Source organism: Rhinoraja longicauda, chromosome 40 (assembly GCF_053455715.1).
Source record: "Rhinoraja longicauda isolate Sanriku21f chromosome 40, sRhiLon1.1, whole genome shotgun sequence".
NCBI lineage: Eukaryota > Metazoa > Chordata > Chondrichthyes > Rajiformes > Arhynchobatidae > Rhinoraja > Rhinoraja longicauda.
In genome coordinates, this window is record NC_135992.1 from 10,677,359 (window position 1) to 10,704,000 (window position 26,642).

The window sequence follows — 26,642 nt, forward strand, 5'->3', positions numbered from 1 at the left end:
GGTGACTCATTGGAAAATTTGGGCCTGGATTCTAACTATGAATTATATAGTTAATATCCAGATTTTTTTTTATAAGGTAGCCTACGTGTTTAATACTGCGACTTTCAGTGAACTATTGATGTCCATTTTGTTTTTGCACTATTATTACGGTTATCAATTTACTGAATATATTGATTATTTTATTTACCGCTTACAAGCTTGTTGAGCTGCTGCGAGTAAGAATTTTCGGCGTTCTGTTGCTTGTACGTATAAAAATGAAACACTCTTGATAATCTGCCTCTTTAAAACTGACGTCTGTTTACTCAGGCTGGCAAAGTTTCTGAAGGGGAAGGAAAAAAGAAATTCTTCACCTCAGACATCAATACCATCCTGCTAGAGTAAGTAATTTTGCATTCTTCAAACTTATAAGATCACAAGCAAGACCCTTGCTTTACAATTTTCACAGTAAAGTTAATAGAATTTTACAGCGTGACACAGAGATGTTGTGGGCTAAAGGGCCTGCTTGTGTGCTGTCTACGTTCATGTTGGTGGATAATGCCAATATTAAGGCCCCCCTCAGTCATGGCCGACCATGGGTGATGCATCCTGGTTGTTGGTTACTTGCTCCAAGCCTCGGCTAGAGCAGCGTCGATGTGTTGTTGGATGCACGCCTGGGCGATGTCATATGAAGGACAGGCTGTTGCCCATGCAGCACGTCCCCCCTCTCCACGTCATTGATCGATCCAAAGGAACAGCAGAGCTGTTACGGTTTGGCACCAGCGCCGTGGCAGGATCTGCCAGAACAAACGATGAACTGCCTTAGGGACTCCGACTCCGGATTTTTCTTGAGGTGTACTCCTGGAGCCTTTTCCAAGACTGGATATGGCCACAAGGCAGTGGAGGGTTTAGATCAGAGTTTTCCCTCTCCGAGATGGACTGCCTTCCCAGGCTGACGAGCCGCATCTGCCCGGGATAATGCCAATACTACCACGGTATATGGCATGACCTAATCAACAACAGTTCAACAGAGCTTTATTTGTCATTTGGTACCAAGGTACCGAACGAAACTACATAGCAGTCACACAAAAAAAAAGAACACGACACATGACCCCAACACAAACGTCCATCACAGTGACTCCAAACACCCCCTCACTGTGATGGAGGCAACAAAACTTCCACTCTCTTCCCCACGCCCACGGACAGACAGCTCGTCCCCGACCGACCCGCACAGTCCCCGCAAGGGGATGGAAGTCCCCGCGGCCGAGTCGCACCGGGCACTGAGACGTCTCGCAGCCGAACTGGGCGGTGGAAGGCCCCGCGACCGAGCCGTGCGCAGCTAAGTCCCGCGGCCGAGCCGCACCGGGCGATGTTAGGCCCCGCGGCCGAGCCGCACCAGGCGATGGAAGGCCCCACGGCCAAGCCGCACCGGGCACTGTTAAGCCCAGCGGCCGAGCCGCACCGGGCGATGGAAGGCCCCGCGGCCAAGCCGCACCGGGCGATGTTAGGCCCCGCGGCCGAGCCGCACCGGGCGATGGAAGGCCCCGCGGCCAAGCCGCACCGGGCGATGTTAAGTCCAGCGGCCGAGCCGCACCAGCGATGTTAGGCCCCGCGGCCGAGCCGCACCGGGCGATGGAAGGCCCCGCGGCCAAGCCGCATCGGGCGATGTTAAGTCCAGCGGCCGAGCCGCACCAGCGATGAAAAGTCCAGCGGCCGAGCCGCACCAGCGATGTTAGGCCCCGCGGCCGAGCCGCACCGGGCACTGTTAAGTCCAGCGGCCGAGCCGCACCAGCGATGAAAAGTCCAGCGGCCGAGCCGCACCAGCGATGTTAGGCCCCGCGGCCGAGCCGCACCGGGCACTGTTAAGTCCAGCGGCCGAGCCGCACCAGCGATGTTAGGCCCCGCGGCCGAGCCGCACCGGGCGATGGAAGGCCCCGCGGCCGAGCCGCACCAGCGATGTTAGGCCCCGCGGCCGAGCCGCACCGGGGGATGGAAGGCCCCGCGGCCAAGCCGCACCGGGCGATGTTAAGTCCAGCGGCCGAGCCGCACCAGCGATGAAAAGTCCAGCGGCCGAGCCGCACCAGCGATGTTAGGCCCCACGGCCGAGCCGCACCGGGCACTGTTAAGTCCAGCGGCCGAGCCGCACCAGCGATGTTAGGCCCCGCGGCCGAGCCGCACCGGGCGATGGAAGGCCCCGCGGCCGAGCCGCGCCGGGCGATGTTAGGCCCCGCGGCCGAGCCGCGCCGGGCGATGTTAGGCCCCGCAGCCGAGCCGCACCCCGCGCCGTGAGGAAGAGACCTAAAAGAGAAAGGTTTCCCCCACCCACACCACCACCCCCCCACCCCCCACACATACACAACCAAAAAAAACAAAAAAACATCCCAACACCGACACACAACAACAACAAAAAAGGAAAAAAGACGAACAGACTGCTAGCGAGCCGCAGCCGAAATGGCTCAAGACATCAGGTTGTCCAAAACCATTATTGTGCAAGCATAAAAGATGCTGAACATGCTAAAAACTGAGCGGCACCTTTTTCACACAGTGAGTGGTGGGAATATGGAAGAGGTGCCAGAGGAGGTAGTTCAGGTAGGTACTATAACAGCACTTAACAGACAGGTATTTGGATAGAAAAGGGATATGGGGCAACGTGGAACTAGAGTAGTCTTAGTCAGCATGTGCAAGTTGGGCCCAAGAGTCTGTTCCCATAGTGTACGACACTAGGCTAAAACGTGGAGATTGCTCAAGTACTGTGTGATGATTATCCCCTTCACTGTGCACTCTACACATGACAAATTCAGCAAGACGGTAAGCTGGGATTTTGAACCAAAGCTGCTCAGGCAAGAAGCCTGAGTATGTTGCGGCCGTTGGAAGGTGGGGGGGGGGACATTGCTGGATGCAAGTTTTATTATAGACGCCATGGTGCTAACCATCTGGTATGTCTGTGCAGCATTGAACTGCAGGTGCAGGAGCTAAACCTGACTCAGCGTTCCGGAGTGTACAGCTATCTGGCTTCCTTCCTGCCCTGCAGCAAAGACACGCTAATGAAACGTCTGAAGAAGCTACACCTCAATGAGCAGGTACATGAAGCTTAAGAACAAACAAACACAATTTTGTTTGTGTTTTCCAAGGGCAAGCAATTTTTTATTTTGTGTACATTCCCTCCTAATAAAAAACAAAAGTTCAAAGAAGAGAGGCAGTTGGCAAGGCTGCCGTGCCTGTTAGGTATTCAAAGGAGTTGGCAAAAGACCTGGAGGGAGGAAACTTAAGAGAAATTTCCACGGAGAATTAATGGAATGCATATGAAGTGGATATTTTTGTTGCTTTCAAAAGGCAATTGAGTATGTAAGTTAAAGTCATGCATAATAGAAACAGGCCTCTAAGTCCACACGTCCATGTCTGTCATTGCTAATCCCATTTTCTAGCACTTGAGCTCAAAGCCTATGGTGTGGCAATTCAAATGCTCATCACATGTGTTGCATGTTACAAACAGCCTCTGGGTGCAAACATTCTCCTCAGAACCTCATTAAACCTCATTAAAACTTAAGATTTCTGTTTTAGACACCTGTGTTAAGGGAGAGTGTTTTTCTACTTTCTACCCTCTCTGTGTTCCTCGTACTTTTCTTCACTGCTCTCTTCAGTCTCCCCGTTCCAAAGAAAACAAATCCAGCCTACATAGTAGACGTTCCTCGTGTCTGAAGTCTTCTATCTCAAGTAACATCCTGGTAAATGAGCCCTGTATTATTACCAGTGTAATCCATGTGCTAGTGTATAGAGACTAGAACTGCACGTGCAGTTCCTCCTGTGGCCTTACCCTTGTTTTATGCAGCAGTTATGGTCTCTGCTGCTAAATTCTATATCCCAGCAGTTGAAGGCAACTAGCACACACTACGGACATTTGTACATTTATACCAAGCCAATTAGCCTACAATCTTATACGTCTTTGGAGTGGAGACAAAACCGAAGATCTCGGAGACAACCCATGCAGGTCACGGGGAGAACGTACAAACTCCGTACAGACAAGCACCAGTATTCAGAATCAACTCGGGTCTCTGGCGCTGTAAGACAGTAGCTACACCACCATGCTGCCATTCTTGAGGCTATGCTTCCTGTCGATACTTTGGTGAGAAAGTCAGTACCTGTGATGAACGGGGCAATGTCCACCACTTTCAGCAACCTCCTTTGTTCTTGAACATTGACACCTTGGCATTGACCTTTGGCAATCAGTAATAATCAATTAAAAATGAATCGGGTGATTAATAATTTAATTTAATGGGGGGCACGGTGGCGTATCGGTAGAGCTATTGCCTTACAGCACCAGAGACCCGGGTTCGATCATGACTACGGGTGCTTGTGTGTACAGAGTTTGTACGTTCTCCCCGAGACCTGTGTGGGTTTTCTCTGAGATCTTTGGTTCCCTCTCACACTTCTAAGACGTACAGGTTCGTAAGTTAATTGGCATGATATAAATGCAAAATCGCCCCTAGCATGTGTAGGGTAGTGTTAATGCGTGAGGATTGCTGGTCGGCGTGGACTCGGTGGGCTGAAGGGCCTGTTTCCAAGCTGTATCCCTAAACTGAACTAAACCTTGTTGTTTGTGGGTGAAACACGTTGGCCACCATGTTTCATCCAACATAACAGCACCCGTACTTCAAAATAGCTTCATTGGCTGTGCTGTGGAAGGCGCTGAATCCTAGGGGCTAGCGGAATCAAGGGATATGGGGAGAAGTTGGGCACAGGATGATCCACTGATTGTGGATGATCAGCCATGATCACATTGAATGGCAGTGCTGGCTCGAGGGTCCGAATGGCCTCCTCCTGCACCTATTTTCTATGTTTCTATGAAATGCACAATAGAAATAGTCGGGTGCTCCCCGACTTACGATGCTTCGACTTACGATATTTTCAGTTTACGATGGTTTTATCGGAACGTAACCCCATTGTAAGTCGAGGAGCACCTGTCTTCCTTTCTCAATGTCTGTGTTGCCTTTGCAGGATGAGCGGTTGCGAGATCCCACGCAGAAACTGAAGGAAGCGGTGGCAAACGCAATGCCGGTTCAGCTGGTAAAATACCAGGAGGAGCTCCAAGCACATACACAGGCCCGCTTTGCCAAGTACGTGAACTCTTCCACCTGTTTCCCCAAATGCCTTCTGCCAAGTGCTGCCCAAAGCTTCAAATAATAGGCCGTTAAAGTGTTGAGTGTCATAGGACTGGGGGAAGTTACAACGATTTAAGTCATTGGTATGAAAACCGAGATGAGGATTTCCAAACTTTTTGCTGTTGGACAGAGAACAGTCAGTGAGTTAATGGATGCAGGGGTGTTAACTGGTCTTTTACAACAAAGAATGCACCAGCCCTTCCTGGGTGGCACAATCTTTGACCATCCGCAGAGAAATACGTTCAGTGATAAAAACCTCATGTCCAACATGGGTCACAGGGATTGTCACCCTCTGTTCTACAGAGTCATAGAGTCGAACGATGTGGAAACTGGTCCTTCGGCCCAACTATACCACATCGACCAACATGTCCAAACTACAACTGCCTGCATTTGGCCCATATTTCTCTAAACCTTTCCTATCCAGTTACCTGTCCAAATGTCTTTAAAACCTCAACTACCTCCTATGGCAGCTTATTCCATGTACCCAACACCCTCTGTGTGAAAAAAATGCCCCTCAGGTTCATATTAAATCTCTTCTTATCGATAATATTCTCTCAAGTAGGGGAAAATAATTCTGGTCTCTGGAAAGAGAACTATTTAAGTCCTGAAACATTAATTCTGACTGATGATGTGTGACCTACTGAGTGCTTCCAGCTTTTATTTCTGATTTCCATCATCTGCAGACTTTTTTTTTTTTACTTCATGCATTGACCTTGTCCTGTAGTCATTAGCTGGAGTTGGTGCCTGTACCTCTGTGAATATTGCAGATCAGCTACTCTCCTTGAGTGCATGTGCAATGGCGGGAATGGATGTCACTTCCCAGCTCCCTCAATGATGTCTGAAGTAGGGTCTCGACCCGAAACATCACCCATTCCTTCTCTCCCGAGATGCTGCCTGACCCGCTGAGTTACTCCAGCATTTTGTGTCTATGTCCCTCAATGATGTACTTGTTCTCTCTTCAGGATGGCATCTGAAGAGGATCGAGATAAAAATGGATCCGAAGAGGAGGATGACGATAAGCCGGGGAAAAGGGTGATGGGACCAAGGAAAAAGTTCCTTTGGAATGATTATGTCAGGTATGAATTCTATGAACTGGCAGCTTCCTTTGCATTTTTGGAGGATACGATGCGATACGATAGAACTTTATTTATCCCAGGAGGGAAATTGGTCTGCCAACAGTCATAAAAACGCACAAGATACGTGAAACATGAAATGAAAGTGACGAGTGGAAAGTCCAGGATTGGGGATGAGCAAAGAGGGGAGTCCGTTTACCCCATGACAGAAGGGGGAGGAGTTGTATAGTTTGATAGCCTCAGGGGATCTTCAGCAGACTTCCTTTTGTTCCACCCATTCCACCCCCCTCCTCCTCTGCTACCTGAACTAAATTGTTGTTAAAACAGAAATAGATTGTTTTTTAATAGACAAGGGAATTAGGGGTTACGGGGAGCGGGTAGGGAAGTGGACATGAGCTATGGTTAGTATAGTAAGACCTGAGTAATCTCCTGGACAAGTTTCAATCGCCTAGCTTGGGGTCGGAGAGGAATTTCCTGGATTTTTTTCCCAAATTGGCCTGGGTTTTTATCCGGTTTTTCGCCTCTCCCTGGAGATCACACGGTTCTTTTGGGTGGGAAGAAGGGCGATAATGGGAAGGGGGTTGGGGTAGGATCAGCCATGATCGTATTGAATGGCGGAGCGGGCTCGAGGGGCCGGTTGGCCTACTCCTGCTCCTATTTTCTTGTGCTTGTTCCTCTTTCCCAATTCTGATGAAGGGTTCCAGACTTTCTGCATTCATTGTTTCCCTTTCCACAGATATTGCCTGATCTGCTGAGACTTTCCGCTGCTTTTATTTCAGGTTTCCAACATCTGCAGGGTTTTTTTCCGTACTTAAAATTCAGCTGACTGGAATTCACCCAGTAAAGGGTTAACCTGAACACTCACCAAACACAAGGAACATATCCACATAGTCAGTAATTTCAATTCTGCTTTAATTGGCAGGATGAAGTGTATTTTTTTTAAATTTCCACTCGCTCACAAGCTGTTAAAATCAAAACTGCTCTGAAATTAGTATCTGGCATGTAATTTCCATATTTAGTTGCTCTAAATAGATGGTGGTGAGCCTACTGTCATGTGTAATGTTTTGGTTCAACTGTGTGGCTTTCAGAGGTAGTTCTGATTTACCGTGTGTGTGACTGGAATTGCTCTCAGGCGTGACCAAATAAAATAGCAAAGGACACTCTAAAGGATGAATCAGTTGGGTTTTTATCAACTCTTGACCTCAACTAGCAATTTCATTTAATTTCAGATTTTCTAAGAAAAATCTTCATTTAATTTGTCAAACGGCATTCTGAAATTTATTTCTCCTCCTGTAGATTATCTAGATTTGCTCACTTCCTGTCCCATTATGATTAAACATTTTTTTTACTTTCATAGCATGTTCTAAGATGGCTGCTTTTTATTTTAACATTTCATCTTTTGTTGCCATGTTTTTAAATTAATCTTTGCTGAATATACATCGTTTAAAAATGGCTACGTTTGAAAATTCCATAAACTATGACAGGGCTGCAAGTGCTGGTTTTCGCAAAAGGACACAAGTGCTGGACTAACTCAGCGGGTCAGGCAGCATCTCTGTAGAACGTGGATAGGTGATGTTTCGGGTCGGGACCCTTTGAGAGGATCAAGAGGATTTGATATAATATGAAGGTCTCGACCCGAAACGTCACCCATTCCTTCTCTCCTGAGATGCTGCCTGACCTGCTGAGTTACTCCAGCATTTTGTGAATAAAGAGGATTTGATAGATTAGATGCATAAACTTTCTCCTATTGTGATAATGAGCAAGGACTGGCATGTTAATAGAGAGTTCGCCCAATTAGGAAATAATTCTCATAGGACATCTGATCATCTCAAAAGGATATTGGGGCAGTGACATTTTTAAGACAGATTAGAAGAATTTTGTTGGCTAAGGGAATCATGAATACCAACAGATACATTATAGGTAGACACAAAAAGCTGGAGTAACTCAGTGGGACAGGCAGCATCTCTGGAGAGAAGGAATGGGCGACGTTTTGGATTGAGACCCTTCTACAGATGCGTTATGTTTGGTTTAGATTATTGTCACGTGTACCGAGGTACAGTGTAAAGCTTTTTGTTGCGTTCTATCCAGTCAGCAAAAAGACTGCGCATGATTACAATCGAGCTGTCCACAGTGTACAGATACAGGATAAAGGTTTTGACGTTTAGTGCAAGATAGAGTCCAGTGAAGTGCGATTAATGATAGTTCAAAGGTATCCAATGAGGTCGGCGATCGTTTCGCTGAACACCTCCGCTCAGTCCGTCTTAACCAACCTGATCTCCCGGTGGCTCAGCACTCCAACACCCCCTCCCATTCCCAATCTGACCTTTCTGGAGGAACAGCACCTCATATTTCACTTGGGTAGTTTACACCCCAGCGGTATGAACATTGACTTCTCTAACTTCAGAGAGTCCCTGCTTTCCCTCTCTATCCCCTCCCCCTTCCCAATTCTCCCACTAGTCTTCCTGTCTCCAACTACATCCTATCTTTGCCCCGCCCCCCTCCCCTGACTTCAGTCTGAAGAAGGGTCTCGACCCAAAATGTCACCCATTCCTTCTCTCCCGAGATGCTGCCTGACCCGTTGAGTTACTCCAGCATTGTGTGTCTATCCAATGAGGTCGATGGGAGGTCCGGATTGCTCTCTAGTTGGTGATAGTACAGTTCAGTTATGTGCAGATCAGGCATGATCTGATTAACTGCTGAAGCAAGCGTATGGAGTTGATCATCCTTATATTCCTATCGCTCCGGATTACGTTTTGTGTGTGAACCCATAATTTCCTACACGTGATTATTTCTGTTTATCGTGCTGTTTAATTTGCTGCTGCACCTCTTTTGGAAACACCAGGCAATTAAACATTTCTTTAACCCTTTTCAATATTTCCGCTTGTCTGCCACGTCTCATTGTTCTCCATTTTCTCTTCTGCGTTGTCTCTCCCCCACTGTTTACAAGCTGATTTCCTTCCTCAATTTCAGCCTGACATTTCCCCAGATTCAGCTCAACCTCTTCCCCATCACCCCCGTTCACCGTTGACAGAATGGAAACGATCACCCCAGCTGCTTTCTCCCGCAACGTGTTTGTGACCAATTTGCATGCCCCTTCACAGAGGCTGAGGGTATTTGCATCTCTTTCTATTTTTACTGCAACTGATGCAACGAGTTCAACTAAACTGCCATAACAGAAACTGACACATTGCATAATTCGGGCAACGTGTATTTATCTTGTCCAGAACAACACAGTTGCAGCCATTGACAAATATATCTGGAACATAAAAGTGCTTCCTGTTATTGGGTCACATTCTCTTTGGAACACCTCATCTATCTTTAATTAGCAGCTTGAGTGTGCACTGGATGAAAGGGAGCTATGACTGTACAAACCACATCCACTGAGACAACTTAGATTCTACCTAATCAGTCAATGGAATGTTGGCCTTCATAACAAGAGGAGTTGAGAATAGGAGCAAAGAGGTCCTTCTGCATTTGTACAGGGCCCTAGTGAGACCCCACCTGGAGAACTGTGTGCAGTTTTGGTCTCCAAATTTGAGGAAGGATATTCTTGCTATTGAGGGCGTGCAGCGTAAGCTTACTAGGTTAATTCCCAGAATGGCGGGACTGTCGTATGTTGAAAGACTGGAGCGACTAGGCTTGTATACACTGGAGTTTAGAAGGATGAGAGGGGATCTTATCGAAACATATAAGATTATTAAGGGGTTGGACACGTTAGAGGCAGGAAACATGTTCCCAATGTTGGGGGAGTCCAGAACAAGGGGCCACAGTTTAAGAATAAGGGGTAAGCCATTTAGAACGGAGATGAGGAAAAACTTTTTCAGTCAGAGAGTTGTGAATCTGTGGAATTCTCTGCCTCAGGAGGCAGTGGAGGCCAATTCTCTGAATGCATTCAAGAGAGAGCTGGATAGAGCTCTTAAGGATAGCGGAGTCAGGGGGTATGGGGAGAAGGCAGGAACGGGGTACTGATTGAGAATGATCAGCCATAATCACATTGAATGGTGGTGCAGGCTCAAAGGGCCGAATGGCCTCCTCCTGCACCTATTGTCTAATATTTAAGGGGACAAATAATCATAATCGATAAGACGTGAAGGTTCAAGATGAACGTCAGCATTAAGACATTGATCTTCAATGTTTAACTGATGTAATTCCAGTTGACGGTAATATGATAGACCATATATAGATATCATCCATTCAAACTCAAATGCAATAGATAGAACAATGGGAAAGATACAGTGTGCAGGATATAGTTCCCAGCATTGCAGTGCAATAGTTCTTTAGACACCACCCTCAATGACACCATGCGGATCATCACTGGCTGCCTCCGCCCTCCTCCGACGGATCTCCTGCCGGTGCTCGCAGGTATCGCACCTGCCGGTGCTCGCAGGTATCGCACCCGCCAAGCTTCGCAGAGAGTTCTTCACTCATAGGCTGGTGTGCAAGGCCCCATCGGACACCAAACATCCTTTGCACCACCTCGCCCAGGATTCACAGCAACTGGGACCTCAACGCCTGTCGTCTCGTCACCCTTTCTCCCGTCATGCAGCGACCCTCTGTGGCTCCGGTTTCAACATACTAGGACCATGGAGGACCAGCTGGGAACAGACATCGCCACCTCCTCAATTCACTGTCGCACCGAACACCACAGCCCCACCCGGCTCGGACATGCCCCGCAAAGAGTGGGTCGCTCTGAACCGGCTCCGCACAGGGGTCGGCCGGTTCAATGCCAACATGCACCGTTGGGAGTTGCGTCCATCAGCAGCCTGCGTGTGTGGAGCAGACCAGCAAACAGCGCAGCACGTCATGTTCGACTGCACTGTCCACCGTCTCCCTGGTGGAGGGGTAGACCTCACGGCCCTCGACAACAGCACATTGCACTGGCTACAGCGCCTGGAGGGCATTACATAATTTCTGCTGCCTCAAACGCAAGAAGAAGATGTTCCTTAGACAAAGTCCAATGTCCCCAGTGGGGTGGAGATGAATTGGACAGAACCCTCGCTTATGGAAGGACCGTTCAGACTCCCGGTAAGGGAGGGGAAGAAGCTGTTCCTGAGTCTGGTGGTGCACGCTCTCATACCTCTGCACCTTCTGCCAGACGTGAGCAAGGAGAAGAAGGAATGAGCAGGGCGGGACAAGTCTTTAAATATGTTGGCTGCTTTTCTGAGGCAGCGTGAAGTGCAGATGGAGTCGATGGTGGCAAGTGTGGTCTGCGTGATGGACTCGGCCACATCCACAACTCTTGCGATCGGGTAGAGCTGCTCCCAAGCCAAGCTGTGAAGCAACCCAACAGAATGCTTTCTATGTTCATCTGTAGACGTTTTGTAAGAGTCACTGGAGAGGTGCTGGATTTCCTCAGTCCCCCTCAGGAAATGGAGGTGTTGGTGTGCCTTCTTGGCTGGAGTCCCTAGATCTCGGCTGGATTTCCCCAACACCATCTCCAAAACAAGTGAGCCGGCACCAAAGGAAGTACATTCCATTAACAATCTCTTTGTCACTGTTCTCATCAGGGAATTACTCTGTAATCTGGTGAAGATCAAACTGGGAAGTTACGAACTGGAGCAAAATAAATCACAGTCGGCAGAGGACTATCTGAAGACTTTTATGGAAACTGAGGTGAAACCCATCTGGCCAAAGGGTTGGATGCAGTCACGGTAAGATACGCGGCTTTTCTTTTGTCATTTTACGCACCTCTTACATAGAACAGTACAGCACAGGAACAGGCCCTTCGGCCCACAATGTCTGTGCTGAACATGACGCCACGTTAAATTGCGCATCTGCTTGTACATCATCCATATCCCTCTATTCCGTGCACTTCCATGTGCCAATCTAAAAGGGTGTTAAACACCACTGTGGTGCCTGCCTTTACCACCACCCCTAGCGGTGTGTTCTAAGCCTCCACCATTGCCGTGTCAAAAAAAACTTGTCTCCATTACACTTTTCCCCTCTCATCTTCAAACTGTGCCCTCTAGTGTTGGAGAATTCCACCCTGGGGGAAAACGTTCTGACTGTCAATTAATCTCGAAGCAAGATCAAATGATTAAAACAGTGACGGTTCTCTGAATTGTTTTTTTTAATTTATTTCAAAAATAAACTTTCTTTCCAATAAAACACATGCAATGTAAAAGAATAGTGCGTTCTTAGTCTCAACACATTCAATATTGCTAGGCGTCACAAAATGCTGGAGTAACTCAGCGTGTCAGGCAGCATCTCAGGAGAGAAGGAATGGGTGACGTTTCGGGTCGAGACCCTTCTTCAGAAACGTCACCCATTCCTTCTCTCCAGAGATGCTGCCTGACCCGCTGAGTTACTCCAGCATTTTGTGATACCTTCGATTTGTACCAACATCTGCAGTTATTTTCCTATTCAATATTACTAGTGTTACACTCAGTAGTGTTAGTGTCTGAGAATTACCTTTAGTGCTGAGTATGTCATTTGTTAGGGATTATTTTCATTAGTCTGTTTCCATTACCCTTTATTGCAAGAGTAATGAGGCTATTGGGAGGCAAAGTTGTTTCAGGCAATGGTTCATTTGCTTGAGAAAATGGATTAACACTTTTGTAAACTGACAGTGCTATTGAATAGACCCTTGAGGTTAGAGTAAGGAGAACCACACTCTTATTTTTCAAGTGCTTATCTGTTTCGACAACCACCATTACAGTGTGTTCCCCATTTAAAATTACTTGCTAGAGAAAATAATCTCCCCTCTGTGTAGGAAAAAAACTGCAGATGCTGGTTAAAATCGAAGGTAGACACAGTAACTCAGCAGGTCAGGCAGCATCTTGGGAGAGAAGGAATGGGTGATGTTTCAGGTCGAGACCCTTCTTCAAACTGCCTGTAATCTCCCCTCTCCTGATTTCTTGATCCTTCTGCCTGTCGGAACTGTTTCTCCCTTTCAATGTCATCATTTGGAGGAAGAGAATTCTGAAGAAGGGTCTCAGCTCGAAACGTCACCCATTCCTTCTCTCCAGAGATGCTGCCCGTCCCGCTGAGTTACTCCAGCATTTTGTGTCCACCTTCGATTTAACTCAGCATCTGGATTTCTTTCCTATACAAAGAGAAGGCGTTTCTTTCCCTTTGTATCTTTATAATCTGCCACCCACCATGATGAAAAGCCCCATACTTTCCATTATTTAGCCTCATGTGGGATCGAGCCAATGCACACCATTAATGTTCAGCATCAGAAAATAAATGAAATCTGGGCACGGTGGATAGGATCTCTGAGCAGCAAGTTTCAGACCAGACTTCAAACTAACAGTCCATTACACCTCTTCACTGAGTTGTCAGCACTAGGAGGCAGTCTCGATGGATCCCAACTGCAAAACAAACTGTTTTTAATCAGGTTTACAGAGAGAATGGTGATGATTGTAACAGGGAAAAATCGATGTGCGTCGGGATACCTTTGAAAATCATGTGCCTCTCTAGAACCTTTGAAAACCCCGAATGAAAGGTTATTAACTTGAAACATTGACTTTGTTTCCTGATGTCGTGACAGTGCCCAACGTTTTATTTTTTCTATGTTCCAAAATGGATGCTGTTTTGAGGTCAGGATTAAACGATCTTGAGTCGGGAGGGAGAGAGGAGGTTTTAATTCTGCTTCAGTATATTTTGTTGAAATACCAAATCCAAGTCAATGTGGATACCCCTTGTTGCCCCAAAATGCTTTTTGGGCCTGGTCAGATCAAGGACTTTTACGTTTAATATCTGTTCCGTTACAGGATACTGCTTAAAGAGAGCAAGAAAGCGCATAACCATCTGACTGGCACACCGTGAGTAGAACCCATTGGTTTTTATGAACTATTTCCCCTCCTTCCGCAAAGACATGTCCGAGAATATGTTCTGCAGGCTTCTGCTGCGCCCCTCTTTGATTGCAGCCCAGGGTTGATCCTGGCTTTGTACGTCACTGTCACTCTAAAGGGGGTGAACCGGGGTAATGTTTCCAGCGCCTTCAAGGTCGGCTAAAGGAGGAGGCACCCCTGGGACACAAAGATGGCGGGGCGATGAGAGGAGAGGGATGTTGGCTCGCGGGACCTGCTCCAGTGCATCGAGTGTGCGGGCCGACCGGACTTTGGACTTTCAATGATGGCGGCGCCCTCATGTACAATCTTTGCAAAATTAATTTCCTTGTGCAGTTGCCTATGTGACACATCGAGCACCATTGACTATTCAAAATTAATTTTTGTAGAATACTGAGAAATTGTGCCTGTGTTTTATTACGTTTCGTGCATGTGCAACCAAAGAAAATGACGATTGGCTTGTCTTTCTCTTTCGGATGGCAATTATACATTACCGTTTAGATTTTCACTGGTATTTGTAAATTATTGTTCAGCTTGTTTCAATCAAGGACCTTTCTTCACTGTCTTCCCTTTTCTAGAGCGAAGAAGAAGGTGATCCTGGCACCAAAACCAAAAGTAAAGGTGAACCCTTCTATTTCCTTTTGCTCTGCTTTCTTTTACATTGGAATACATCCACAACCTGGAATGACACCTTTAATTAAGTCATTTCAGCTATCTAAACTTGAGAATAGAAAATGGATGTCTGTAAAATTGAGGCAGGAATAATCTCCTCTTTCCAGTGCTCAGTTTCCATGTGCTCCGGCCCTCCACCATTCCCCTCCTCTTTAAACCCCCCCCCCCCCCCCCCACCTGTCTCTCCTTTGCCTTTTCTCTCACTGCCTTGCTTTCCCCCTCTACTGCCCTTTGTCTTAAGTACCCCACCAATTCCCCCTGGACTTCACGCCCCACTAGGGTTGCCAACCATCTCACTCCCAAATACGGGACAAGGTGACGTCACCGCCCTCCCCCCCAATGTGACCTCGCCCAGCCAGCGGCCACGTGCTCCCACTCCAACAATGGTGGCCGCCCGGGCCCGGAGGCGGGTTGCTACGCAACCTCCGTCAGGCGAACACATTCCATTTGCCTCCACTGTCCCGGCCGACATACAGGATGTCCCGGCTAATATGGGACAGTTGGCAACCCTAGGCCCCACCTTCCACCTCCTCCCTGACGGTTCCCAAGGCCATGTCTTACTTTCCCCCACCCTCCCATCTCCTTCTCTAACCAACTCCCCGACATCCCAGAGCCACCACCTGGTACCACTCTGGATATCACCTACACCTCAAAGTTTATCATTGGGATGGAGACACAAGGAACTGCAGATGCTAGAATCTTAGGCAAAACACAAAGTGCTGGAGTAAATCAGGGGGTCAGGCGACCAACCTGCAGGAGAAGCTCATGATGTCCTTCTATCGCTGCTCCATCGAGAGTGTGCTGGCATACTGTATAACCACATGGTATGCCAGCTGCTCAGAAAAGGACAGGAAGGCCCTTCAGAGGGTCATCACGACGGCCCAGAAGATCATCGGCTGCTCACTGCCCTCCCTGGAGCACCTGTTCAGCCTACGCTGCTTCAGTAGAGCAGGCAAAATAATAAAAGATCCATCCCACCCCGGCCACCGTCTGTTTGTTCATCTGCCCTCTGGTCGACGTCTCAGGTCGATCAAATCCCGAACAAACAGACTTAAGAACAGTTTTTACCCCAGGGCCATACGAGAACTGAACACTACTTTCTGCACTAGTACCGAATATAATTGTATTTATTTGTTTGTGCATTTATTGCATATATGTTTTTACGCACCGTCAGGATTGGCTATTTTTTAATTTCGTTGTACTCGTTGCAATGACAATAAATGAATATTATTATTATTATTATAAGTAGTTGGAGGGAGGGAATGGACGGGTGACATTTTGGGTCGGGTCGTTCTTCAGGCTGATTTTGGGGATTGCTGTGGAGAGGATTATCCACGTGTAGGAAAGAACTGCAGATGCTGGTTTAAATTGAAGGTAGACCCAAAATGCTGGAGTAACTCAGTGGGACAGGCAGCATCTCTGGAGAAAAGGAATGGGTCGCATTTCGAGTCGAGACCCTTCTTCAGACCGAAACGTCACACATTCCTTCTCACCAGAGATGCTGCCTGTCCCGCTGAGTTACTCCAGCATTCTGTGTCTACCAAGGACTATTATCTGTTCTGCAAGAGGTATTTTGACTTTTTGGGCGGGAGTCGAGCTAGTCTGACAAAAGTATGTGTGGGGAAGAGCTGCAGATGCTGGTTTAAATCGAAGATAGACTCAACAAGCTGGAGTAACTCAGCGGGACAGGCAGCATCTCTGGAGAGAAGGAATGTGTGACGTTTTGGGTCGGAAGAAGGGTCTGGACCCGAAACGTCACCCATTCCTTCTCTCCAGAGATGCTGCCTGCCCCGCTGAGTTCCTCCAGCATTTGGTGTGTAGTCTGACAACTGATTGTGTTAACTCATTGCACTTTTCATTTAAATAGGATTTGAGCCCAAAGAAAGAGCAAAGGCTTTCTGCTGGTGCCGACGGTGGGCCAAAGGTTCTGCCGACGATCAACGTCACTCCGTTCAGCATCTTGAGTTCCAGCTGTACCCCAAACCAAGACACCATCTACTTGGACGATTCCCTGGACGAGGATCTGACCATTAAACCCCCTTCCTTGGAATCTGTGTCGGATGCTTTGTCGGTCTTCAACAAGATCACCAGAATCGTGAACAATTCTGTCCCGGCCCCACCTCGGCCTCAGCTGATGATGAGGGAGGATAAGAAGGCCGTGGCCAAGGTCATGCCTCTGGCCGTTTCCCCGAAGGAGGCCGCGTCGAGCCCGAAGGTCGCGGCGCCGCCGCCAAAAGACGCCGCGCCGTCCCCGAAAGTCTGCAGCACGCCGTCGCCGAGAGTGGCCGCCCCGTCTCCCAGGGTGACCGCGGCCCCGTCTCCCAGGGTGACCGCCGCCCCGTCTCCCAGGGTGACCGGACCTCCATCTGCAAGGGTGACCGCGGCCCCGTCGCCCAGGCTGACCCCCACGCCCTCTCCCCGAGTGGCCACGCCGTCGCCGAGGACCACAACGCCGTCTCCCAGGGTCACCACCGCGCCGTCGCCCAGGGTGGCCGGCACGCCTTCTCCAAAGGCCTCCACGCTTTCCCCCGTCCCGCTGAACTTCATCCACCTGTTTGCCCACGGCCCGAGCTCAAAGAAACCGCAGGACGCGGGCCGGCCGGGAATGACCAGCCTGATCGCCGGCTACACGGCCCCTCCGCCACAGACGGCCAAAGCCGCCCCGGCGCTGAGCGCGGCCAAGCAGCAGCAGCAGCAGCAGCCGGGAGGGCAGAGGCCGAGCCAGTCTCAGGCGCCGCTCGGCAAGCTGCAGCCCCATGCCAGCGTGCACCACAACAGCCTCTCCTCCCCGCCGCAAGCGGCCATCGGCAAGGTGCACCAGAACCCGGTGGTGATGCTGAACAGCTGCCAGCAGCACCTGCTCCCCGGACACCTGCCGGGCCGGGAGATGGCGGACAAGGCGGCCGCCGCCTACCAGTCGTCGTTCGCACCCTCGGCCTCCGGCAGCCCCCACCTGCCCCACACCCTGTCCTCCAGGACCAGTGCCAGCCCACCTACCTCTGGCAGTTACATGCCCAAAGCCACGGTGCCCACCGCCACCCCAGCGCAGGGCTTCAAACCTCCCTTCACCATGGTCGGCCCGCTCAAGTCCGCCGCTGCTTCGAGCGCCGGGGGCCCGGGTGTGTCAGGGGGGCCGGCTACCCTGTGCGGGGGCTCCTCCTCCTCTGGCGGCAGCAGGCAAGGCGGCGCCAAGCTGTCCGGCGCCAGGCCCTCGTCTTCCCCTTCGGCCGCCGGCCTGCAGCCGGCCGCCCTGGTGAAAAAAACCACAGTGCCTCAGAAACTGGTCAGCCCGCTCGGAGCCACCACGGCCGGCAAAACCATCTCCGCCGCCGGGGCGCTGTGTCGCGGCGGCAAGGGCGTGGGCGGTGGATGCGGCACGCCGGGGAGGAGCATCGCCGCCGGCACGCCGGGCGGAAGCGCCGCCCCACGTTGTGCCGGCGTCTCCATCAGCCGGGCCGGGACTCTGAGCAACGCCGCCGCCAACAGGAGCAGCCCGACCGCGGCTGGCACTCGGACTAATGCCAGCGGGGGGACGGGAAGTGGTTCTCAGGTTGCTATCAAAATGCTGCCCTCCCTCCACCGACCTTCCTCTGCCTCAGGACCATCAGCTGGCATCCAGGTAACTGCCCTCTCAACCCGGCTTCCATGGCGCACATCCCCGTCTTTGAGACGGCTGGTGGTTGAGAAAGTGGGACTGCCTCATGCGGACTGGAAGGCAGAACGCAAGTAAACTTCAGTGGGTTACATTGAACTGGTGTCCCCACCCCTCTCCCCCACTCTCTACCTCCCCTCTCCCCCTGCTCTCTCCGTGCCCTTTCGCCTGATCTCCCCGTCCCCTCTCCCCCCGCTCTCTACCTCCCCTCTCCCCCTGCTCTCCCCGTCCCCTCTCCCCCTGATCTCCCCGTCCCTTCTCCCCCTGCTCCCCGTCCCCTCTCTCCCTGATCTCCCCGTCCCCTCTCCCCCCGCTCTCTACCTCCCCATTCCCCCTGCTCTCTCCATCCCCTCTCCCCCTGATCTCTCCGTGCCCTCGCGCCTGATCTCTCCGTCCCCTCTCCCCCTGATCTCCCCGTCCCCTCTCCCCCTGCTCTTTCCAACGCCCCTCCCTCGCCTTGGTCCCCCACCGCATCTCTCATCCCGCTCCATCGCCAGCCCCTCGCCCTGCTCTCTCCGCAGCCCAGTCACCTTGCTCTCTGCCCCCCACCCCCACCCCCTCCCTCGCCCTGCCTTCTCCGCCCCCTTTCTCTGCAACCCCCGCCATGCTCTCTCCAGACCCCCCACGTCACTGTGCAGTCTCTGCCCACCACTCCCAGTCCTGGTCCCCCTTCCCTTCCCTCACCCCACTCCTTCACACCACTTTCCCCTATCTCCCTCCACCCCTTCCTTCCCCTCATCTCCCTTTCACCCACTCCCATCCAGGTCATCGTTAGGCCGTGTTCTCCATTCACATAACGACTGGCTCACCCCTCCAATAACTGGGGGTTGAGCTGAGGTCTGCAGTGTGTGTGGTCCGCATGTGCTTGCCTGGCGCCTACATACTGACCATTGAGCAGGAGCGGGCGCTGGTGGCCCTTGGACAGGGGCTACAGGTCGGTAAGACTGCTGTGTAAAATGTGTCGTCGACTTTCACCCAGAAATAACTTGGGAAAATGCATTCGGGTGGGAAAATTTTAAAAGAAAATTTAGAAGAGGGTTTGGTTGGAGTTTCCCGCAGTTTGATAGCCGCGTTTTCGGTTTGGCTCTGCCCCCCGTTTCCGCATTGATTTCTTTGTACCTCCCTCTCCAGGCGACGACAGCATCAACCTTGTTGGCGACAACGTCGCCTCTGACTCTAATGCCATCGTCCCTGAATGTAACGAACCTCAACGCGACGTCTGCTTCGCTGAACACGGCGGCGTTCAGCATGTTGGGCAGTCTGGTGCCCGTGTCTCTCCCCTTTCAGCTGCCGCTCAACCTGCTGAGCTTTGCACCAGAGTCTGCCGTCTCCACCACCGCGCCCACTGGATCTACCTCAGTTACGTTCCAGCACAACTTCACACAGAGTAAGTTCCCGGTCGGGGGCAGTGGCAGTTCAGTCTAGAGATACAGCACGGCAACGGGCCCTGTGGCCCACCGAGTCCACGCCGACCAGCGACCCCCGCACACTCTCCGGTTTCTGTCCAACTTAAGGGGTTGGACAGGCTAGATGCAGGAAGATTGTTCCCGATGTTGGGGGAGTCCAGAACAAGGGGTCACAGTTTAAGGATAAGGGGGAAGTCTTTTAGGACCGAGATGAGAAGGTTTTTTTTCACACAGGGAGTGGTGAATCTGTGGAATTCTCTGCCACAGAAGGTAGTTGAGGCCAGTTCATTGGCTATATTTAAGAGGGAGTTAGATGTGGCCCTTGTGGCGAAAGGGATCAGGAGGTATGGAGAGAAGGCAGGTACGGGATACTGAGCTGGATGATCAGCCATGATCATATTGAATGGCGGTGCAGGCTCGAAGGGCTGAATGGCCTACTCCTGCACCTATTTTCTATGTTTCTATGTTTCCTCCCACACTCCAAAGATGTACAGGTTTCTCGGCTAATTGGCTAGGTATGATTGCAAATTGTCCCTCGTGTGTGTAGGATACGTTCACGTGATAGGAGAAGAATGAGGCCATTCGGTCCATCGAGTCTACTCCGCCGTTCAATCATGGCTGATCTATCTCTCCCTCCTAACTCCATTCTCCTGCCTTCTCCCCATAACTCCTGACACCCGCACTAATCAAGAATCTATCTACCTCTGCCTTACAAATATCCTCCGCAGCCTTCTGTGGCAATGAATTCCACAGATTCACCAGCCTCTGACTAAAGAAATTCTCCGTCTCTCCTTCGTAAAGGGACGTCCTTTAATTCTGAGGCCATGCCCTCTGTTCATACTGGAAACATCCTCTCTATCCAGGCCTTTCCATATTCGGTGATTAGTGTTAGTGTGCGGGGATCGAAGGTCGGCACGGACTCTAGTGGGCTGAAGGGCCTGTTTCCGTGCTGTATCTCTGAACTAAACTAAACTATCCTACACACACACACTAGGGACAATTTACAATTTTACGGAAGCCAATTAACCTACAAACCTCAATCAATAGTCAATAGTCGTTTATTTGTCACATACACATAAATGTGTAGTGAAATGAAACATTACCCGCAGTTAAACAATAAGACCAATAAGAATAATCAATAAAAATGCAATAACACATACAATCACAACTAACACCAAACAAAAAGAAACATCCATCACAGTGAGTCTCCTCCAGTCCCTCCTCACTGTGATGGAAGGCCAAAAATGTATTTTTCTCTTCCCTGCCGTCTTGTCCCGCGGTCAGGCTGTTGGATTTGCCACGTCGGGGCGGTCGGGGCTCCCGATATTGAAGCCGCCGCTGGGCGGTGAAAGGTCAACGGCCTATTTCAGGCCGCGCCGGATGGTGAAAGGTCCGCGGCGGGCCGACCCAAGCCCCGCGATTCGGGGCGGGCGAACACGCTGCCTCTGCCGCTGCCGGAGCTCCCGATGTCGGCCCCCATCCAGGGGCCTGCGGGCTTCCGACGTCCACGCGGCCCGCGCCGGAGCCTCCGGAGACGAATCGCAGCCGCTCCCGTAGCATCCGCAGGCAGCCAGCGCCGCATGTGGTGAGTCCGGGCCGCGGGCTCTGCGAACCAGAGCCCCAGGTGGTCCCAGGTGAATGGCTGATGGTAGGCCGCAGCGGGAACGGAGACACGACACAGAAACAAAGGTCGCGTCTCCGTTCGGGAGAGAGAATTTTACAGTTCGCGTTCCCTCCCACCCCCCCCCCCCCCCCCCAAACATAACATACAAACACTACACCATATTAAAACTACAATTCATACAAAAACAACAAAAAACACAAAAGACAGACGGACTGCAGGCAAGCCGCAGCTGCGGTGTCTTTGGAGTGTGGGAGGAAACCGGAGCAACAGGAGAAACCTCACGCAGGTCACGGGGAGAGTGTACAATCTCCGTACAGGCAGTACCCGTAATCAGGATTGAACCCGGGTCTCTGGTGCTGTAAGGCAGCAACTCTATGGCTGCCCTGTCCTATCTTTGGGCTGGCCTTGCATCAGCTCACAATCACATCTTTCTTCTATCTTCAGCGGATAAGTATTGTGCCGAACACTGAGAACAAAGCCTTCCCACGTTAGTGGTGAAACACCCCTTGTAGTTTCAGACTCGTTAATAATTGGTGATTTGTTTAGTTCAGGAAAGAAACATATCCGGCATCTTATATCCGGTTGCTGAACGTCAAATGCAACAGTTAGTTCTGTTGCATTTTTGTACCCAATAATTGGACTGATGAAATAGTTAACATAGAAAATAGGTGCAAGAGGAGGACATTTGGCCCTTCGAGCCAGCACCGCCATTCATTGTGATCATGGCTGATGGCATAGCGGTAGAGTTGCTGCCTTACAGCGAATGCAGCGCCGGAGACTCAGGTTCGATCCTGACTACGGGCGCTGTCTGTACGGAGTTTGTACGTTCTCCCCGTGACCTGCGTGGGTTTTCTCCGAGATCTTCGGTTTCCGCCCACACTCCAAAGACGTACAGGTATGTAGGTTAATTGGCTGGGCAAATGTTTAAAAAAAATTGTCCCTAGTGTGTGTAGGATAGTGTTAATGTGCGGGGATCGCTGGGCGGCGCGGACCCGGTGGGCCGAAGGGCCTGTTTCCGCGCTGTATCTCTAAATCTAAAAAAATCTAAAGTAAATGCTATTGTGTAGGAAGGAACTGCAGATGCTGTTTTATAGCGAAGATAGAAACATCCTGTCTTTGTCCCATCCCCTCCCCTGGCATCAGTCTGAAGAAGGGTCTCGACCTGAAACGTCACTCATTCCTTCTCTCTCGAGATGCTGCCTGACCCGCTGAGTTACTCCAGCATTTTGCGTCTACCCTTAATTCTCTGGATTGGGTCTTGAACCAACCTTCTGTGACTGGAGGTGACGGTGTTTCACTGAGCTATGTGTGGTACTTGCTGCTGGAGTCTCTGGATTGCAGACTTTCTCTCCTCTCTATAGCATGATGATAAAAGTTTCATCCATTCTGTCTGCTGAGTTCAACTAACTGAGTGCTAATTAACCACTTACCCAGTTTGCATGCCCTTGAGCACTTCATGCAGTGCATTCACCCATGAGACTAAAATGGTGCTTGGGCTGAGAAACAGTTGTGTAAGAGAATGGAAAAATGGGAGTTATTCTCATGATTAGGGAGCATAAGGAAGCATTTAACGGAGGGCTTCGTTTTCAGGTGCGTTCTGACAAGGAGTGTCTTGATGGAGAAAATTATTTCTTTGACAATCAGACAGCAGCAGAAAAAATAATGATAAATAGGGGAAGGAACAGTCGGGAGAATAGAAGAATAGCAAGTTATAATTTAGATCGCACTGCGTCCGAAAGGATGGTTGGAAACTGTTCAGTAGTGGCTTTCATGGGATGTTTGTGTTGTCATCTGTGAGCGGAGCACCGAGGCACATTCCTTGTATATGCACATACTTGGCCAATAAACTTATTCAGTCATTCATTCATGTTAGTGTTAAAGTTCAATCCGCGCTTTCAGACAACAAACCACATGAGAAACCTTAAAGTAACGATACCTTTTTATTCACGTATGCGGGTGTGGGAGAGCAACCCCGAGTATGGCTACACACTCGTGGTCCCTCACACTCGAATTGTGCACAGACAGTACATTTATACCTGAGTATTCACGGGTAGTTAATCACACACGTTCCTCAGCACATTCTTACCTTTTCTGGCACCAGTTATTATCTGGATCAGACTTGTCTTTCTGTGTTTTACTTAACAATTGGGCAAGTTATCTTTCTAGTCACACCTTGGACATGTTTCTTTTGTCGTGCACAACATCGCAATTTCAGCTAATCACGGCATTTATCTAGGAGAGAAGGGTCTCGACCCGAAACGTCGCCCGTTCCTTCTCTCCTGAGATGCTGCCTGACCCACTGAGTTACTCCAGCATTTTGTGATGCCTTCGAGCAGCATTTTATCTTGTTTCCACATATTTCTTGCCTGAGTCATTCCTCTGCAGTTCTAAAACTCTATCAGCTGGCAATGGTCTGTTTCCTTTATCATTGTTCCTTTTTTTGCGTATCTTTCATTCATTGTTCTTTATCTCTCTGCATCATCCTCTATATCTCTTGCTTCCCATTCCCCTGACTAGTCTGAAGAAGGGTCTCGACCCAAAACGTCACCCAATCCTCCTCTCCAGAGATGCTGCCTGTCCCACTGAGTTACTCCAGCATTTTGTGTCTATCGTCAAAATAACCCTCTGCCTTTATCCATATACTTCCATTCCCTGCATATTCGTGCGTCTATCACAAATCCTCTTAGCCACTATTCCACATCCACTACAAACTTGACAACATAACACTCTGAGTAAAAACCAAACACTGCCTCTTGCATCTTTAAAAAATGTTCTCCTTTTGATCTTAAAGCAATGCCCCTTTATACTCTGACATTCCCACCCAAGGAAAAGGTTTCTGACCCTCTACACTATCTATACCTCTCATAATTTTATAAACTTCCTTCAACCTCTGACACTGAAGGAAGCATTTGTAGGGCTACAGGGAAAGAGGAACGTGAGGCTAGTAAGAAGTCTAATTCAAAGAAACAGCATTTACTTACGATCGACACAAAACGCTGGATTAACTCAGCGGAGCCTGCAGTATCACTGGAGAAAAGGAATAGGTGACTTTTCTTGCCGGAACCCTTCTTCGGACTGAAAAGAAAAGGAAAGGCTTTTTTTCACGAAGGTTTTTTTTTCAGTCACCTATTCCCTTTCTTCAGGGATGCTGCCTGACCCGCTGAGTTACTCCCAACATTTTGTTTCTATCTTCGATATAAACCAGCATCTGCAGTTCCTTCCTACACAATAGCATTTACTTTAGATTTTTTTAGATTTAGAGGTACAGCGCGGAAACAGGCCCTTCGGCCCACCGGGTCCGCGCCGCCCAGCGATCCCCGCACATTAACACTATCCTACACACACTAGGGACAATTTTTTTAAACATTTACCCGGCCAATTAACCTACATCCCTGTACGTCTTTGGAGTGTGGGAGGAAACCGAAGATCTCGGAGAAAACCCACGCAGGTCACGGGGAGAACATACAAACTCCGTACAGACGGCGCCCGTAGTCGGGATCGAACCCGAGTCTCCGGTGCTGCATTCGCTGTAAGGCAACTTGCTGGATTAAATGGTTCCCTTGTGTGTTATGATTCCAAATGTATTTCGCTGCCTGTGTGTTTGTGCTTTCGGGGATAAGGGAGCTTATTTCTCTGACAAAGGAGGTGGATAAACCTTGCCAAATTTTTTTTTCCCTCTTTCCCAACAGATATTTTGAAAGGTTTGCAGTCTGGTTCTGCACAGCTTTCCCGCTCGAGTGTACCAGCCCACTTACAGCAGACTTACACAGGTACCATTCCACAGTGCTTATAAATGGTGTGCTAGGCACCGACCGACAGCTGCGTCCTCCGCTCGAACAGTTGGATGGTAATCTGCCGGGTGGGTGGTGGATGATGGCGGCTTGAAGCTTGGCTTACGGTGATCGGGGCATGACTTATCTCCAAGACACCATTTGTCTTGGCTGTAGATCCAAGAGCTGCAACTAAAATCGACTTCCAGCACTAAAATCACCGTCACAGCCCCTCCGTCACAGTAGGACTGGGGGATTCCTCCCAACAAGGACTGCCTCAGTCCCAGTACCAAACCATGGTGTTCAATGCTGCAAAGAGGTGTAGTTTCTGTCCAACACCCTGATAATTCCACAAAAATACCTGCATCCATTAGCGTTATGTGAACATTCAAACCTTGGATTTTTGTCTTTTATAAATACTAACTGAGCCGCAGCTGGAGTATTGTGTCCAGTTCGGGGGTCCCACAACATAGGAAAGATAGAACAATGAGAGGGAGATTTAGTTTAGTTTAGAGATACAGCGCGGAAACAGGCCCTTTCGGCCCACCGGGGCCGCGCCGACCAACGATCCCCGCACACATTAACACTATCCTACACCCACTAGGGACAGTTTTTTACATTTACCAAGCCAATTAACCTACAAACCTGCACGTCTTTGGGGATGTGGAAGAAAGTTACTGAGGAAGATATCGATGGAGGACATGGGTTGGCAAAAAGAGCCAAACATAAAATAGAAGTTATTAGTTTAATCGGCAGCTGTAAGTTACCATTAGTATAGGTGTGGTAGTAGTTGAAACAGTGCAGGGAACAGTCAGGGAAATAAGTGAAATTGTTCTAAGATTTAAGATGGGCACAATGGGCACCTGTGTCACGAGAAATGTGAAATGTAACATGAGGGGAAAGTCTTACACAGTGAGCGGGTAGGGTTTTGAATGCACCACCAAGGTTGGTAGTTTGAGAAAGGAAATAAATTGCAGGGTTGTGATAGATGAGGGAGAATGAGTAGCTGGATTGCTCTGATATAGACACAAAATGCTGGAGTAACTCAGCGGGTCGGGCAGCATCTCTGGAGAACATGGATAAGTGGCGTTTCGGGTTGGGACCCTTCTTAAGACCATCTCTAAAACAACACCCGCAGTTCCTTGTGTCTGCCTAATCTGCTAGTCACTGTCACATTGGTCTCATCCCATGTTATTCTCGCCATCCCTCTGCAACTCAGGACAGTTTGTTTTTATTTATGGCAGTAGAAGGTTATCCTTCTTGTCATTTTAGTCCATCTAACAACATCCATCTCACAAATCGCTTCTCAGAACTAACCAGCTACGGTTTTCCGCATTTCCTGTTTTGTTATTGTACTAATCCTGTGGCATTCCCAGCCGGTTGCCAGCAAGGCTTCAAGGATGAAATGTGAAGGGAAGGAACTGCAGATTGTGGATCTATATCGAAGATAGGCACAAAATACTGGAGTAACTCAGCAGGACAGGCAACATCTCTGGAGAGAAGGAATGGGTGACATA

The 26,642-nt window shown here is 49.6% G+C and overlaps 1 protein-coding gene across 3 annotated transcripts in view; it reads left to right on the forward strand.

The window, feature by feature from the left end:
• LOC144611441 (ubinuclein-2-like) overlaps positions 1-26,642 on the forward strand; it is a 47,887-nt gene that overhangs the window by 19,313 nt on the left and 1,932 nt on the right. For 2 of the 3 annotated variants that reach the window (XM_078430533.1, XM_078430535.1), the window contains 10 exons: positions 307-377; positions 2,927-3,056; positions 4,972-5,090; positions 6,098-6,211; positions 11,716-11,859; positions 13,924-13,974; positions 14,580-14,622; positions 16,541-18,292; positions 19,457-19,712; positions 25,045-25,125. In XM_078430533.1, coding sequence (XP_078286659.1) covers positions 307-377; positions 2,927-3,056; positions 4,972-5,090; positions 6,098-6,211; positions 11,716-11,859; positions 13,924-13,974; positions 14,580-14,622; positions 16,541-18,292; positions 19,457-19,712; positions 25,045-25,125 — 2,761 coding nt within the window. The remainder of the gene's footprint in view (positions 1-306; positions 378-2,926; positions 3,057-4,971; positions 5,091-6,097; positions 6,212-11,715; positions 11,860-13,923; positions 13,975-14,579; positions 14,623-16,540; positions 18,293-19,456; positions 19,713-25,044; positions 25,126-26,642) is intronic. The other variant, XM_078430534.1, reaches the window with a different exon arrangement.